This window comes from Neomonachus schauinslandi, chromosome 5 (assembly GCF_002201575.2).
Source record: "Neomonachus schauinslandi chromosome 5, ASM220157v2, whole genome shotgun sequence".
Classification (NCBI taxonomy): Eukaryota; Metazoa; Chordata; class Mammalia; order Carnivora; family Phocidae; genus Neomonachus; species Neomonachus schauinslandi.
Window position 1 is genome coordinate 173256246 of NC_058407.1, and position 15280 is coordinate 173271525.

The following is a 15280-nucleotide window of genomic DNA, read 5'->3' on the forward strand; positions in this document are numbered from 1 at the left end:
GAGGGCCACGCGTCAGTCACGTCACCCCCGCTCCAGCCCCGCATGCCCGCCGCCCCACCCCCCGCTTTGTTTCCCCGATGTCCTTCCTCCGGGGCTGGCATCTGAGAGGGGGCACAGCCGCGGTGATGGATGGAGCCTCTGAGCGCCGGGACCCATGGCCCTCGCTCCCCCTCATCCTGCCCCCCCCCAAGATGTGGAGACAGTTTCATCTTCCCCGTGGCTGCTGGAGCCGAGAGGACGTGGCTGGGAGGGCTCCCTGCTTTTTCTGTCCCTCTCGCCCCTCCTGCCACCCGCCCTTCCCCTCACAGGGCCAAGGGCAGGGCGTCCTTCTAGAATGTTCCTCCAAGTGCGCCCTTCTCCCATGGTCACACGTCCCTCCTCTCGGTCATCCTCCCCGTCGGCCCGCAGATCCCAGCTTTGGGAGTGGGAGCAGATGCCGACGGGGCTCCGTCTCCTGCTGGCCGCCCTCCCCTGCGCCCACACCCCAGGCAACGCCAGCATGGCCCCCGAGCTGGGGGCTCCCCTGCACATGATCCCCCTCCTGCCGAGGAGGCGGCGCGGTGCGCGTCATCATCAGCTCTGGGGGGCTTCCGCGCTCTGAACGGTTCCCAAGCTCCTTGATTATCAAGGGATTATGGTTGATCAGACGTTATTAATGACCGAGCCTCCCAAGCAGGGTGCGCCGAGGCCCCCTCCGCCCGCTTCTGAAGAGGCAGTGACAACTGTCAGCCCCAGCCCGGGTCCCGGCACAGTGGCCTCTTCGTGGGCACGGACAGCTGTGCTCCTGCACTGATTAAAGCCAGAGCTCGTGGGGTGCAGTGGGGCCCCCAAATATGGCTGACAGCCAACCTGCTCCAGGTAAACAAGGAGCTCCCGGGGTGGGGGAGGGGGGCAGGCAGCAGAGCCGAACTCTGTCCTCCACCAGCTCAGCCTCCGCTGGCCTCCTGGGGGTGGGACGGCCGCCCAGCAACGAGGCCTCAGGAACTCCACACTGCCCGCCCGCCTCACTGGGCCAGATGCCCCCACTCCTTTGTCGTCCTTCTCACACCTTCTTCGGCTCCGTTGGTGACCGAGCTTACGGGCATCTTCCCAGCTCCTGCACTTCGTCATCTGTCCAACCACACGAGGAGCCTCCCCGGCTGGCTGTATGAGAGGCTGGGGGGCACGGTTCCATGTGCTCAGCATCAAGGCCCTGACCAGCCATCACCACACAGACCGGGGGTCCGGCACGCTCTGCCCGGTCCACAACGATGGCCACTCACGGGCCTGGTGTCTGCTGGACTCTGAGTGGTTCCTTCTCCTCACCACGACGATCAGCTGTCCCCAGGCTACCAGGGGTGACCCAGCTGGCCTCCAGCCTCTGGCCGGGGTCTCCTGCTGGACACCTGTCCTTCCCCGTTCAGGGACCGATGACCGGCAGCCCAGAGAAACCAGGCCGAGCTTCTCTGTACCTTCCTCCCACCTTTCTTTCCCTCGCCCTGTTGTAGGTGGGGCGCCTGGAGTTTGGGTGCCACGGAAACTGGTCCCAAGCCTTCAGAGACTCCTGGGCACCTCGCCGCCTGAGGGTGAGGACACCGTGGTCACTGTAGCCACCGCAAGGGGCTCTCCTGCTGACCTCCTGGCTCCCTGAGCCCTCACAATGGCCATGACAGGAAGCCTCCGTATCCTCACGTGGCCATGAAGCTGTACAGCTCAGAGAGGGTAAGTGGTCTGCCTGAGGTCACACAGAAAGTAATAGCAGAGCCGGGCCGGGAGCCCTGAGTCTGTCTCACTTTCTACTGAGTCATACTGTTCCTGTGAAGAGAGAACATCCGCCCCAATCTTCCAGCAAAGGGAGGGACCCCTTGCCACATCCTGGCTACTGGAGACGGGGCATCGAGTGCCTGCAGCACGAGTGTATTTCCAAGGGACAACAGCCTGCGGGGCGCGACCAGCATGTGCTTTGGAAGCGCACCTGCCCGGGCTGCGATCCAGGCTCTGGGAATTCTCTGCTGTGTGACTGTGACCCAGCGACGTGCCCCCTCTGGGTCTCTGTTAGGCTGTGCAGCAGGAGTGGCTCGTGGGGAGGGCGCTGGCCATGCGGGAGGGGCGGGGAGGTGCGCAGGGCCCCCCAGCGCCGCCGAGCGCCCACGCACACTCCCTCTGGCTTGTGACGTGATTACAGAAGAAGGACCATAGGCAGTTCTCCACCCTCTGAGGCTGCAGGACGCAGCGTCCCCACCAGTCCCTCCACCTGCCACTCTGGACGTCCTTTGTCATGCAGCCTCCAAGGAGTTTCATCCCCAGCGCCTCTGGCCCTCACCCAGGCACCTGCTGAGTCTGGCAGCTCTGGGGAAGGGTGGTGAGTGCCAGGCAGTGGCAGCCCAGGGCCGGGACCCAGACAGACATGGGTCAGGCTCCCGCTCGGTCCCTTCGGAGCTGGGGACAGGACCTAGACGTGGGAGGGACACCCCGGGCCCACCAGGCTGGTCCCGTTTGCTGTGCGCTGCGTGCTCTGCACTGAGCCGGGCACAGAGCGGACATCGAGTGCGGCCCCTCCGCACGTGTCACCTGACAGTGCTGTGTCCTGGGGCTGGGACCGTGCGTCTAGGGCCTTCGTCTCTGGTCGGCCGCCTTCTGGCCGAAACAGGGTCTCTTGTCCTGAAATTCACATTCATCTTGGAAAACTCCTACCCTTAAGCTGACTTTTATTTTTTTTTTAAACGAAGGCATTAAAATGTTCTATTGCAATGTTTTGTCATTACTCTGTGAATTTTATTATACTCACGTGGCTCACAAATAACACGGGAATGTAAGGAACGAGTTTAAAGAAGTCTCCTCCCACCCAGGCCCGGCTTCTTGGGTGTCTTTCTGGGGAGCATCGGAGAGCAGGGAGCCGCTGATGCATCCATGAAGACACGCTCGTCCTTGCCTGTGTGTGCACGCAGTGTGCAACATCCTGCCCCGCACTGGGCTCTCCTCGGTAGCCCCTCTGGGTCGGCATTCACTCTGTCACGTGTCTGGTCCTTCCCAAGGCTGTCTGTTTGTGGCTCTTCTCATACTCCTGCCTGTGAGTCACGACGTCCTTGCCCCCGACGGCCATGATTTCCACAGGGTACTCAATCCCTAATTGTTCCTATAGCACCCATGGCCCCGTCCCCGGGAATGGGGGTGAAGTCAGCGTACTTCCACCTCTGGCTCGTCGGTCACACACGGTTGATCGCTCACAGTATTGCTGTTGTTTCTCTTCCGGTTTGTGTCTCTGACACCCCCCGCAGCCATGAAGTTCTGTCAGTCGATGCTCTCAAAGCACCTCTACCCCCGGGATGCCTCCCTTGGCTGTGTTGAGTCATGTTATTATTTTTATGTTGTCAGGATTTGCAGTGGGATTGTGGGGGACTAGCAATGCCCGTTCGGCAAATTTACAGCGGTGCACAGTCTAGATCAAAGCTTGGGTGGAAGCCATCTGCTGTCCCAAGGCGGTGTTGCCCGCATGGGGATGCGCTCCATATACAGAGGCCGAAGCGAGCCTCACGTAGGACCAGGGTCAGCCAGGGGCCTTGGTGGCGACCCCTTCTTCCCCCGACCGTGCCCAGAACAAAAAGCAACAGACCAATGCCATTAACATATGCGTATCCCTAAACTAGAGAAAGAAGATAAGGAGGGATATTTTGCAAAGACAAACTGACAGAGCACAGAGACCACAGTGACAGGCACAGACGTTACCTACAAGAACAGGAGCAAACAACATTTTTAAAACCTCAAGAATGAGGTGTGACCTGGTGTCAGTGAGTTCAGCCATCTGAATATCACTCCCGGTGATGAAGAGATACCAACCCTCCTCAAAGAAAGAGTCCGACTTTGCACCAGAAGTTGGCTGACGTACGTAGGCCCGGGGCTTGGGCCCTGGCTACGTGCACACGGGATTTCTGGGTAGGAGGAGCTGAACAGGTTTTGTCTTCACGGTGTGAGAACACATGCCTATAGCTGAGAGAGCAAGAAGATGCAGGAACCACCTGCCAGCACACGCTCTCCCAGCATCCAGAGCGGGCAGACACCTGGTCATGCACGCGCATGGCTTAGGAGACGTCCCAGCCCCCCTGGAGCCCAAGACTGCAGCCTGCAGGCCCTTCCTCCGTACTCAACGCCTCGGCTGCCGGGAGGCCCTAAGCCAGGCTTCAACCCCAACCCCAAGGCGACTCTCAGCTTCTCGTTTCCAGCCACTGAAGCAGAGTAGCTTAGGCCACACCCAAACATGCCATTTTCGCATATTGATTATTTTGGATTAAAATTACTTAAGCAGCGGCCAGTGCCAGAGGGACACCTAGACCCTCCTCTGTCCCCCTGGAAGCAGGAAATCAGTCTCCCTGCTGCACTGGGAGGGAGAGAGGCAGCCTTGTCGCCAACCACGGGCAGTAACCCTGTTACTTCACTAGTTTACCGCCCCAAGCCCAAACCCCTCGTCTTGCCAATTCATCAATCTACTGTTTCTTTGACTCAGAAGCATTAAAAACAGCCTGCGTTGGTCACTTTTGAGCCTCTGATCTTTGGGGCTCCTGTACATACAAAATTAAATTTGTTTTCCTCCTGTTCATCTGTCTTATGTGAACTTAATTCTTGGACCAGCCGTAGAACCCAGGAGGGAAGAGGGAGACACGCTCACCCCTACACTATGAATCAAGAAAACGACCTGCCCCCACTTATTAGAGCCTCTGCATTTCAGGCACAGGATGCGTGTCCGTTTTACCCCCGAGGGCCGGGAGGGGGCACAGTGAGCAGGGGACAGAGCTGAGCCTTCAGTGTGGGAGCCCCATTCTGCCCGGGAGGACCTGCTGCTTCCCCAGCTCCTTCCTGCTCTAAAACGGTAGAATTCTGATGATTTGAAGAAAAGAGACACAAGTGGAAAATAAACTGGTCGCTCTATGGGACATTTGCAAGGTGACCGTTAGGGACTGGGAGAGACCACAAGGCATTTGGGAATGGGGGGGTGGGGGGGTGCTAGGGGGTCGACACCAGCACACAGAGAGGCAGAAACGCTGACCAGGGTTCCTCTGGAGAGCATGAGTTGTTTTGGAAAGTGGACAGAAAAATCGGGGTTGTCTGGAAGAGGCGTGGGGCACCTGCATCAGGAATAAGGTCCGGGCAGTGGGTCCCAGGCCCCTGCAGCAGAGGCTGGAGTCAGGCTCCCGCTAGGTGTGGGATGCGCACGACAACCTGCGAGGGGCAGCCCCCCACAGGCCCCCGCCCAGCCCAATGCCAGAACCCTCGGCCGTCGGAGCCCAGAGCACCAAGGAGAGGTAGAGCGTACGTCAGGATGGGGGGCGGCCTGAGGCCCCAGGCCCTCTGAATGTCACATCCCACGGGCCGCCGTGGGTCACCATCGGCCACGCTGGCCAGGAGAGGAGGATGGAGCCGGCTACGCAGGGGCAGGTGCTAGAGATGCTGGGGGGGGGGGTCTCTGCCCACACAGGATACTTTCTGTTCTATGGATGTTGCTACCTGAGTCCTGAGGGGCGCAGTCGACTCCAAGACAGCCCAGAGTAAAGAGTTTTCTCGGGAGGTGAGCCCAGGAGACAGAGGAAGCCGGTAGACGGCGCGAGTGAGGAGCTGCCCTGCTGGGCCCCCAAGGCTCTGCCCACTGGGGGGGGGGGGGGGGGGTGGCAGGGGCTGCGGTGGCGTCCCCCCAGCCCCCAGCAGTCATGGGCTGGGGGTTGCTGCTGGGCACTCCCCCAGAAGCCCGGCCCCAGGGCAGACGCTGTGGGCCGGGGCGTGGGGGGCAGTGCGGGGGCCCTGCGGGCCGACCGTACACACAGCTCCTGCCACCGTCCCGAGGTCACTGTTCCTATCTTAGGGACAGCTTTTGGTCATCATTTTCCTACGCATATGAACTTGAAACAAAACTGATTTTACTCCAAGTGCAGGCTTTTCATTCGTGTCTTCTTACCACATCTCCAAAGCGTCCTTCTTGTCCTTCAGAAATGTGAGTTTTGATCGGCTGTAATACTGCACGCATAGACTTGCCCCTCGAGGCACCACCAGCACTGAGCAGCAAGGGGGCTGTCTGCAGCGGGACTGCCCTGGGCCCCTCCGCCCCCGAAGCACAGGCCACGAGGCCCACTTTCTACAGCCACGGCGCCGACTCTGAAGCAACACATGGAACAGCAAGGCATGGCGTCGTCCGTGCGCAGCTGCGGGAAACCCGGCTTATTACCTCCGCCTCTGCTCTAGCTCCCACACGAGCCACTGGGAGAAAGTCCCTCAGCCTGGGGGTATGTTCGTGCCTTCCTCTTATCCGCCCTAAACTCAGGGTGGCCTCCCCCAGTCCCCATTCTGTGGCCCCGTGAACGGAAAGACGGCCACCTCAAATGTCCTTACAACGCCCTAGCCTCAACGGGCAGTAGAGGAGAGCCTTTTCCTGGGCACACATGGCAAAAGGAAGCTGAGTGCCCGTTCTTGCATTTGTAGGGAGCAACGGCAGGTGGTGTTGAGGGAAAAGAGTGTTTCGGTGGAAAAGGCTAGTTACGTAATTACAGCTCGAGCGCGATCAGAAACATTAGCATGCTGGATGTCAGAGGTGCAAGGGCAGAAGGCTGCGCTGGGTGTGAGGAAAGAGTGGGCAAGTCGAATCAATAGTAGGAGGAAAACAAAGCCCGAGTGAAGTCTGATTTGTAAAGTTATGGGTAAATTATGATAATACAGGCATTCAGGGGGGCAAGGCCAAGTATGAGCCACATTGATCCAAGGTGAAGATGGAAAAAAACTCGCATCTAGAAAATGAGCATCGGGGAAGGGCCTGTGTTTCAAGCCCGATACCAGTTCTAGAACCTTTAGCCGTGTGAGATCCAGGAGGAGGTTCTAAGATGCTGCTGTTGGTGGGAGCCTCCTGGGGGGGGGGGGGGGCCCCTGGGGGGGGTGGGTCTCAGCTGCCTCGCTCAGATGGGGTGACCGTAGACTGGCACCCAGAGCCCCCTGAGGGAGCTGCGTCTGGTGCATTGGGTGGTTGCAGGCCTCTTGCGGGTTATGTGCTTCCCGTATGAGCGAAAGGCACCCATCTGAGAATCTCCTGTTTGGTGGCACGTCCCTAGGGCCTGATGCTCGGGGGCCCGAAGCCAAGGCCTCCAGTGGGGCACGGTGCTGCTGACCCCCTCGGTAGCCCCTGTGGGTGGGTGTGAGTGGTGAGGGCCCTGTCAGCACCCACAACTTGTTCCAGAGAGCCCACAGCAGCAGAATGGCCCCAGGGGCGCCCAGCCCAGGCACGGTGTGGCTTGTTGGTCTTACAGCTTATCCGTGTGAGGGCTGGGGGCAGACAAATGCAATAGTGGATCAAAACTCTGTGTTTGCAAACAGGGATTATATTCACTCGCACTCCTAATTCTCAGCAGAGTCTTTGCACACCCTTCTGTAATAAGCTAAGGGTAAATGTTAGGCCCTCGGTAGGCAGTTGGAAGTGGGGGGAGGCTCTGGTGTGTGTGGCCGGGCAGCCCCGCGTGGGTTTAAAGAGCACATGCATCACGTTAGCTTGGCAGCATTTAAGGGAGTGCGGAGTCGTCAGCGAGGGAGGGAGGGTGACCGTGCTCAGGAGGCTCGCACCGCATCCCCCAAAGGCAGGCTCTAAATGCTAAAAGCTCTCCACAGTAAAATATTTACGCAAGTAAGCAAGTGTTTTTCCCTGTAGGCGCCTGGTGGTGTTTCGTGCTGTTAATCTTCTTTGGAAATGCAAGAACATGTCTTGATATAGATTACAAAATCATGGGCTGCAGAGGTGTTTATATACTTGGAAGGCCGCGCTGCCCAAGTGGGAGCACTGATTTAAGGTCTCTGGGTGGGAAGCCGGTCTTGCAAAAAGATGTCTCCCTTTCTCTCCCATGAACACCAGGCTGAATCTTTAGAAACTGTTTTCTCATCCTTCCTACGGCGTCTGCAATCTGGTGTGCTAGCTGTAATAATATCCAGGTGACAGGTTACCCAGACAACATTTGTTACCATTATAACTAAAGGCCATTACAACAAAAGATGCTCAGATGTGGTGTTTTTCTGCATTACAGGTAGACAGCACTGTTCTGCTTTTCGTCTGCTTTGCCATGGTTGGAATGCTCCAAGTATTTAAATAGTGCCCTCTCTTTACCTGGATTTTTGTGATTTTTAGTGACCCCCCCAACCCCCAGGAACTACAGATCAAAATCCAAATTTGAAACTCAGTTTCCCTTAGGAGCATCTTATAACCTGGCTCCAACCTGCCTTTCCTGGTTCTTCTCCCTGTTTGCCCGTGTGAAACCTCTGCTGGGGAGCACCAGCTAGATGCTGGGACCAGGCGAAGACTTGGGCGTCAAGAAGCAATTCTCTGGTCCGGGAGACATGATGAAATACAGAACAGCCATGCATTCGAGCAAACATTCGTTGAGTGCTTACCACGTGGCAGGCGTTGTCCTAAGGTCCTCATGCCCAACTCAGTCAACACTACGAGGGAGTATGAGTGTTATTCCCATTTGAGGAATAGGGAAACTGAGGCACAGAAAGGCTCAGTAACGTGCCTAAATTCACCAGGCTGGGCTGCTGAGTCTGCAAGCTTGCCCACGCTGCCTTCAGACTGTCCGGAGTGTGGTGCTTAAAACCCAGGGGAGAGCAGAGCAGGCAGCCCGGGATTCACGAGTTTATCCTGCAGGCTATGGCTGTGGGGATGCGGGGGAGGGTGAATCACGCCGCCTGGGGGCATGGAGTCGGGAAACTCCTAGAGAACAGCCGGCTGAGTCAGGCCCTGAGATCAGGTGGCTGTTCAGCATTTCCTCTTGCTCTGTCTCGCCCTCTGCAGCCCAAAGAGGCTGAGCCTGTTGACCCTCCCACGTGCCCCAGTCCTGCCACCATGTCCTGAGTGGACGTGGTGCCCAGGGAGTGATGCGGCTGCAAGTCCAGAGTGGGGAGAGAGGCCACCACTCAGAGTGAGGAGCGGAGGGAGTCACGGCGACCCTGGGAGGGGCCGGGTGTACGCTGACCCCAGCCTACTGGGCCAGCATGCAGGATACAGCCCCTGCTTCCCCACTGTGGAAACAGCAGACGACGGGAAGACACACACGTTTCAAGCCCTACGTGAAAGTCTTTGTGACCAAAATCAAAAGGGGAACTTTTGCAACATCTGTAACAGTGAATATTGTTAATGATCATGTCGGGCGGTGTTTCCTGGGCTAAGTTGTCCGGACCCCACCCGCAGAGCCAGGCCCCCGACTCAGACTCGGATTTCGGGCTCAGGTCTCCCAGCCACTTGGTACTTGGATGCCGCCAACATGTAAGGCATGTGAGAGCCAGTAAGGAAGGGGTGAGTCCCCAAGAGAAAAATGGCCAAAGGACGTGTTACGGGCTGAACTGCATCCCCCAAGTTGCCATGTTCAGTCCTAGCCCTGAGCACCTCCAGTATGACTGTACTTGGGGAGAGGGTCTTTACAGAGGGGTTAAGGTGAAATGAAGTACTGGGGGGAGGGGGGCCCTGATCCAGTGGGACTGGTGCCCGTACAAAAGGGGATTAGGACAGAGACATGCACAGAGGGATGACCAGGTGAGGGAGGGCATGGGGAGGCCAAGGAGAGAGGCCGCTGGAGATACCAGCCCTGCCCACGCCTGGATCTCACACCTCCAGCCTCTGGAGTTGACAGAAAATAGATTCCTATTGTTCAGGCCGCGCGCTGTGTGATTCTCCAGGGCAGCCCCAGCAAACTAGTACAGAACTGGAAATTCCCAAGAGGAAAAAAATAAATTATGGCTATGGGGCACCTGGGTGGCCCAGTCGTTAAGCATCTGCCTTCGGCTTGGGTCATGATCCCAGGGTCCTGGGATCGAGTCCCGCATCGGGCTCCTTGTTCAGCGGGAAGCCTGCTTCTCCCTCTCCCACTCCCCCTGTTTGTGTTCCCTCTCTGGCTGTGTCTCTCTCTAATAAATAAATAAAATCTTTAAAATAAATAAATAAATAAATAAATAAATTATGGCTAGTAAACTTTGAAAATGTCCCCTTCATATAAATATTCTATTTTACGTATCAAACTGGCCAAGATGAAAAAAAACCCATTAATGTCGATGCTGGGGAAGGTGGGGTGACTGGGCACCGCTGTCAGGAGGGCTGACTGACACAGCGTTCTGGAGGGGGAGTGTGACAAGTAGGCGAAGAACTCGGAAATGTTCTAGGACCTTCTCCCAGTTATTCCACTTCCAGGCCTCTATCCTGAGGAGATCATCAGAAACGCTGTGAACATTCACCTCTAAGGACATCAGTCACATCATTATTTCTGACTGCACAATTTGGGAGATCATCCATATTTTTTTAAATTTTCAATTATAATGTATTTGCATTTAAACATTACATTATTGGGATGAACCTGTTCGCACCTTGGGCATCCAAACAGTACTGAAGTATACAGAGAGAGTCTGCTTTCAGCAATGTGGTAAACCAGATGTCCTGAAAAATCTTCCTGTTAAGACATCCAAAACTAATAAATATGGTATCAAAAAAAGAAAAGCTAAGTGCATGGTTGAATCAGCAAGCAAGAAGGAGAAATTATAGAGATTTAAAAGGAAACAGGAACAGTAAGAGTTGAGATGAAGCCCAGGGCAGCCCAGGGATGGGAGCAGCCGACAGACCCGCAAGGCTGGGTGAGCTCATCTGGCATTGGGGAACCCTTCCACACACGCACCAGGAGGCGAGCACCAGGATGCTGGAGACGCTACAAACGTCCTGGTCGGGTGTGTGCAAAAACGGACAGCGAGGGTGTGTACGTAGGAAAGATTCATGACGTGGGAAGAGAAGAGCCAAGTCGCAGAAAAACACGCGACAAGAGTTTGTATGAAATCCAAAAACATGCAGCACTAATATTAGATTTTTAGGCTTAAATTTAACTCTAGGAAAGTCATACAGAAAACTGAAGGAGAGATAAACACAAAATCCCTTGGGGGGCCTGGTGGGCTGTCCATCCTAGATGGGGCAGCAGGGACACGTGCGGGTCACCACCGCTAAACATACATGCAGTACAATGAAGAGGTTCCCTTTTAAGTAGGAAATATTTTATAATTAAAGTATTAGAAAAATGATTAGAAAAAAAATATTAACATTATCTTTGGGCAGTGGAATTGTGGGTGATTCTCATTTTCTTCCATTTGTTTGAATTTTCTGTTTTTTAAATTTAGAGTGAATGTGTTATTTTTATCTTATGATTGTCCTTTTTTTTTAGTATATGTGCTGCCGAAGCGAGCACATGATTGTCCTTTTTGATTATAAATCTTTCAAACATACAGAAAATACTGAGAATAATATAGATGGGACACCAAAGTATTCATCGCACCAACTGAACAAATCTTGCAATTTTGCCAAATTGGACTGTTTTTGTTTTGTTCATATAAGAGAGAAGATGAAGCAGAAAAAGTTGAGGCCATCCTGTGGCCCACCGGATCCTCTTCCTCAGAGGCAACTCGGGGTGTCTTCCTGTCCGTGAGTGCACACTTTCACGTGTGGACCCATAAATGATAATAATAATGCTCATAAAGGTTTAAATGTACAGGAACTGAGTGTATTCTCCTGCAACTTGTTTTTCTTCCCTTGAATGGATGCTTGTAAGATTTCCTCATGTAGACTCGTGTAGATCTTGGTCATTTCTTTAACTGCTATCATGTTTTCTGCTGCGTGAAGAGCCCACCATACACCCTTCTGTCACCTGACGGATGGACACTCGGATGTCCTGTTATGAAAAGCCATGTGGCAGGAGCGTCCCGTGCGTGTCCCCTTGGGTATAGGTGTGAGGACTCCAGGCTTAAGACCTGACGGGAAGGGCCTCCGGGATGCAGAGGACAGACGTGCCAGACATTCCAGATCATTCTCCAGGAGCGTACGTGTGTGTTTGCCCACGTCCCCGTCTCTCCCAGGTAGTACCTGAGTTAGGGCTCCAAATCTGAATGATACAAATGCTACCCCACTGTGGTCTGAATTCTCTGTTCACGGTGCTTTTTCAGTCAGACGTACAAACGTTAGAGATGCCCTTCAAAGTGAGTGACGAGATCTTACCTTCGGACAGTGAGACTCATGTGATGACGGTGGGCACAACCAGGCAGGGACGGGCGTGGAGGGAGCTTGCAGGTGGAGGTGACATCGAATATGACTTTAGAGGCACAGAAGGGGCTAAGGACCAGCAAGCACAGTGGGCTGGCCCTGGCTGAGGCCAGAACCTCCCCACGTTCGCAAGGAGGACCCGGGATGAGTAGTTCAAAGCCATGGCTACGAAATCAGAGCGCATGCCCGTCTATGGTAAGAGAGGAACACACGTGAAACCCTCACTGGCCTCCCATCCCTCTCCCATGGGGTCCTCCTGTCGGGATGATTCCTGTCGGCCCAGGATGGCTACAGTGAGCGTGGAGGTGGGCACAGAATCTGCCCCAGCCGCAGTGCCGGGGCAGAGGGCAGAGGCCGTGGCAGGGGCCGCAGGAGCAGAGGCTGCCAGGCCCGGGGCGGGTGGGGATGGGGCCTCCCTCCTCAGCAGGCCGGGGACACTCTGCTTCCTGGAGACTCCGGGTACTGTGACAGGTCAGAATTCACATTTTGTGCTCCAGAGAGGTTTCCTGTCTCATGGCAAGCTGGGGATGCCCCCTGGGTCATCAGATGTTTAGCCCTGCTTGGTCCAGAAGAGACAGCCGGGTGCAGCGCTGAGGGGCTCCGGGAAACCTCTGGCCCAGCCATACGCTCCGTAGACCATCTCCCCCCCAGGTCTGGAGCACAAGGCGCTGGGCCTAACACGTGTCTGTGATCCTGCCTCATCCAGACGGGATGAGAATACACACTTCACCAGCAGCTTCTTCCGCGGCTCATCGTGGTTTTAAAGCAGCAAGAACCGGCAGTTTCGAAGGTTACCCAATTCAGAAATACTGTACTCTTAGCAAAGTACCCCGCCCAGCAACTCCAGGAATCGCACGAGGAAGGGCCAGACAGGAGGGCCCCAGCCTTGCAGCAGACGACGTCGGTATGCCCCAGGCTCTGTCCTCCCCGTGTTCATGGAACAAGAACTCAAAAAATATTTGCCTCTCTGTCTAGTTATTACCTAAAAGGCAAACCTGATTAGGTCACTTTGCAGCTCAAAGTCCTGGGGTGACTCCCTATTGCCCTCAGCAGAGAGTTTTTTTTAAAAAAAATTTTTTAATGAAGTGAAACTGTTTTTCAAACCAAGTATTAGAATCCTAACGTCAGAGGCAGGTGTAAGTGGTGAATTTTACTACCTGTCTATAAGCTCAGGTTTATAATCTTCCTGTAAACCATCCCAAGCACAAGCTAACACATGTGGGGGTCCGTTGCAAGTCTGGATTAGGGCAACACCCTATTGGATGCTGGCCTGGGTCTGGAGAGTAGACCGAGCTTGGGACCCTGGCTGTTGGATCCCTGATTTCAGCATCTGGGCCCCCGGGCACTCCCTGCATGGCAGAGCCGGCCATCCCCAGCCATCTCCGGCCGGGCTCCAGCCCACATCTCCAGGCTGGGGTCCGTCTATATTCCCATAGGCACCAGGCATCCGTCTGGCTGAGTGGACGCCCCACCTCCCCTCCTCCAGGACTCGAGAGGCCACTCATCGGCAAGATCCAGCTCCCTCGGCCTGGGGGACCTGCTTGTGGGGCATCTCGTGAACTGTTATTAGTCACCTATCACGTTGCATTGTCCTTGGGCCTCTCCCCGATGGTGCTGTGAGCCACTCACTCACATCCTGAGGACGGGCGCATCTTCTCTCCTTACTGCCCACCATGCACGCAGTGCCGTGCATAGGGGAGGCCCTAAATTTGTCATGGTGAAAGGGTGACTAAATAAGGGAACCAATGATTTTTTTTTTAAATAAAACCTGCCGCCTTTGGGGAGCTAAGAAAAATTAAGGCTTTTCATCAATGCTATCAGAGATACCCCCCTGAACGAAACGTTAAAATAAACAATTTCCCGGGGACCCAAGGCACACAATTCACTCTGGAAACTTCTTAAAAGGATGAGGTGAAGGCCCTGCAGCAAGGATGTTTCCTGGAACTTGGGAGCGAAGCCCAGGTCTCTGGCTCCTGTGAAAAATGAGGCTGCTTCTTCCCAGACGCCCATGGAAACAGCCTGGTTATTTCAGAGCTGAAGGAAGGGCCAATTACAGATGGTTTTGTTGTGAATCACGAACAAATGGAAGAAATTTTGGGTTAACAAAATGTAAATTTCAATCTGCAAAGAAACCTCAGCACACAGTTCACAAGACAGTAGAGGGTCCCATATTTCTCAGCGCAGAAAAGGCAGGGTTTTTTTTGTTGTTGTTATTGTTCAACCTCTTTGACATGTAATAAAAACAGATGGAATCAATGTAATTGCTATTTCCCCGAGCTATGATCTCTTTAATCACGGCCGCCTCCTTACCCAGAATGATGCCATTGGGCTCCTCCGGCGGCTGCCACACGATCCGCACGGATGTGAGTCTCACTTCCGGGAACACAAGCCTCACTGGCGGGCCTGGGGCTGGAGGGAGGAGAGGAAACCCGTGAGCCAGGTGCCACTACGGTGTTAGGGGGGAACATGATGAGGTTACATAGGACTCTATGGACTGGCCGAGCATTCGCGACCATGGGTGACTCTGTTCATAGACCAGACGCTCAAGGCCATGAATGACTTTTGGAATCTAGCTGGCTCCATGTGGCCCCCTAATGATGTTGAGAAAACACCTCATTTAGAATCCAGCTCATCTGCTTTTCCAACTTCCAGAAGCGGTGCTCACAAACCGTGCTGGGAGCCCGTGAGTACAAGGGGCGTGAGGCCGCAAGCACATCAAGCCCGAAGTCAAGATTCCGCCAATCTGGGCTGAATCCTTCTGGGGGCTTGACACCTACCAGCAGGTGTTAGATAAATCAGACGGCCTAAAGTCCCTCCCCACTGACAAAGTGACATGTTTACAACGAATGATTTTTCTCCTATGCACCGTCTTAGAAAATGAAGAGTTGATGTGCCCAAATGCGCAGAATAATTCTGTGTGGTGTGGCACCATTGCCTACCAGCGTCATAGCCCTCGTAGGTATATTTACTTAAATGGGTAGGCGAGTGAGTGTCAGAACTTCCGGTTGGAACTTAATGGATTCCCAGATAAGAGGCAATGGGCTCGGAACAACAAATACAGAGATAGGATGATGTTTGTTACGGTCATTCCAGGGCCGCTGAGTTCTGCCTCTGGCTATTAAGTGGAGAACAGTATTTAACATTTTAAATCCGTGTTTAAATAAATCTGTGACCCTTGCGTTTGGTAACATAACTGTAAGGAGGCTATAGGCTCGCACG

At 54.7% G+C, this 15280-nt stretch overlaps 1 protein-coding gene across 1 annotated transcript in view; it reads right to left on the minus strand.

The window, feature by feature from the left end:
• The window catches only part of SDK1 (sidekick cell adhesion molecule 1), a 522185-nt gene that overhangs the window by 83551 nt on the left and 423354 nt on the right, over nucleotides 1–15280 (minus strand). Inside the window, exon 28 of the mRNA XM_044915291.1 lies at nucleotides 14372–14470. Coding sequence (XP_044771226.1) covers nucleotides 14372–14470 — 99 coding nt within the window. The remainder of the gene's footprint in view (nucleotides 1–14371; nucleotides 14471–15280) is intronic.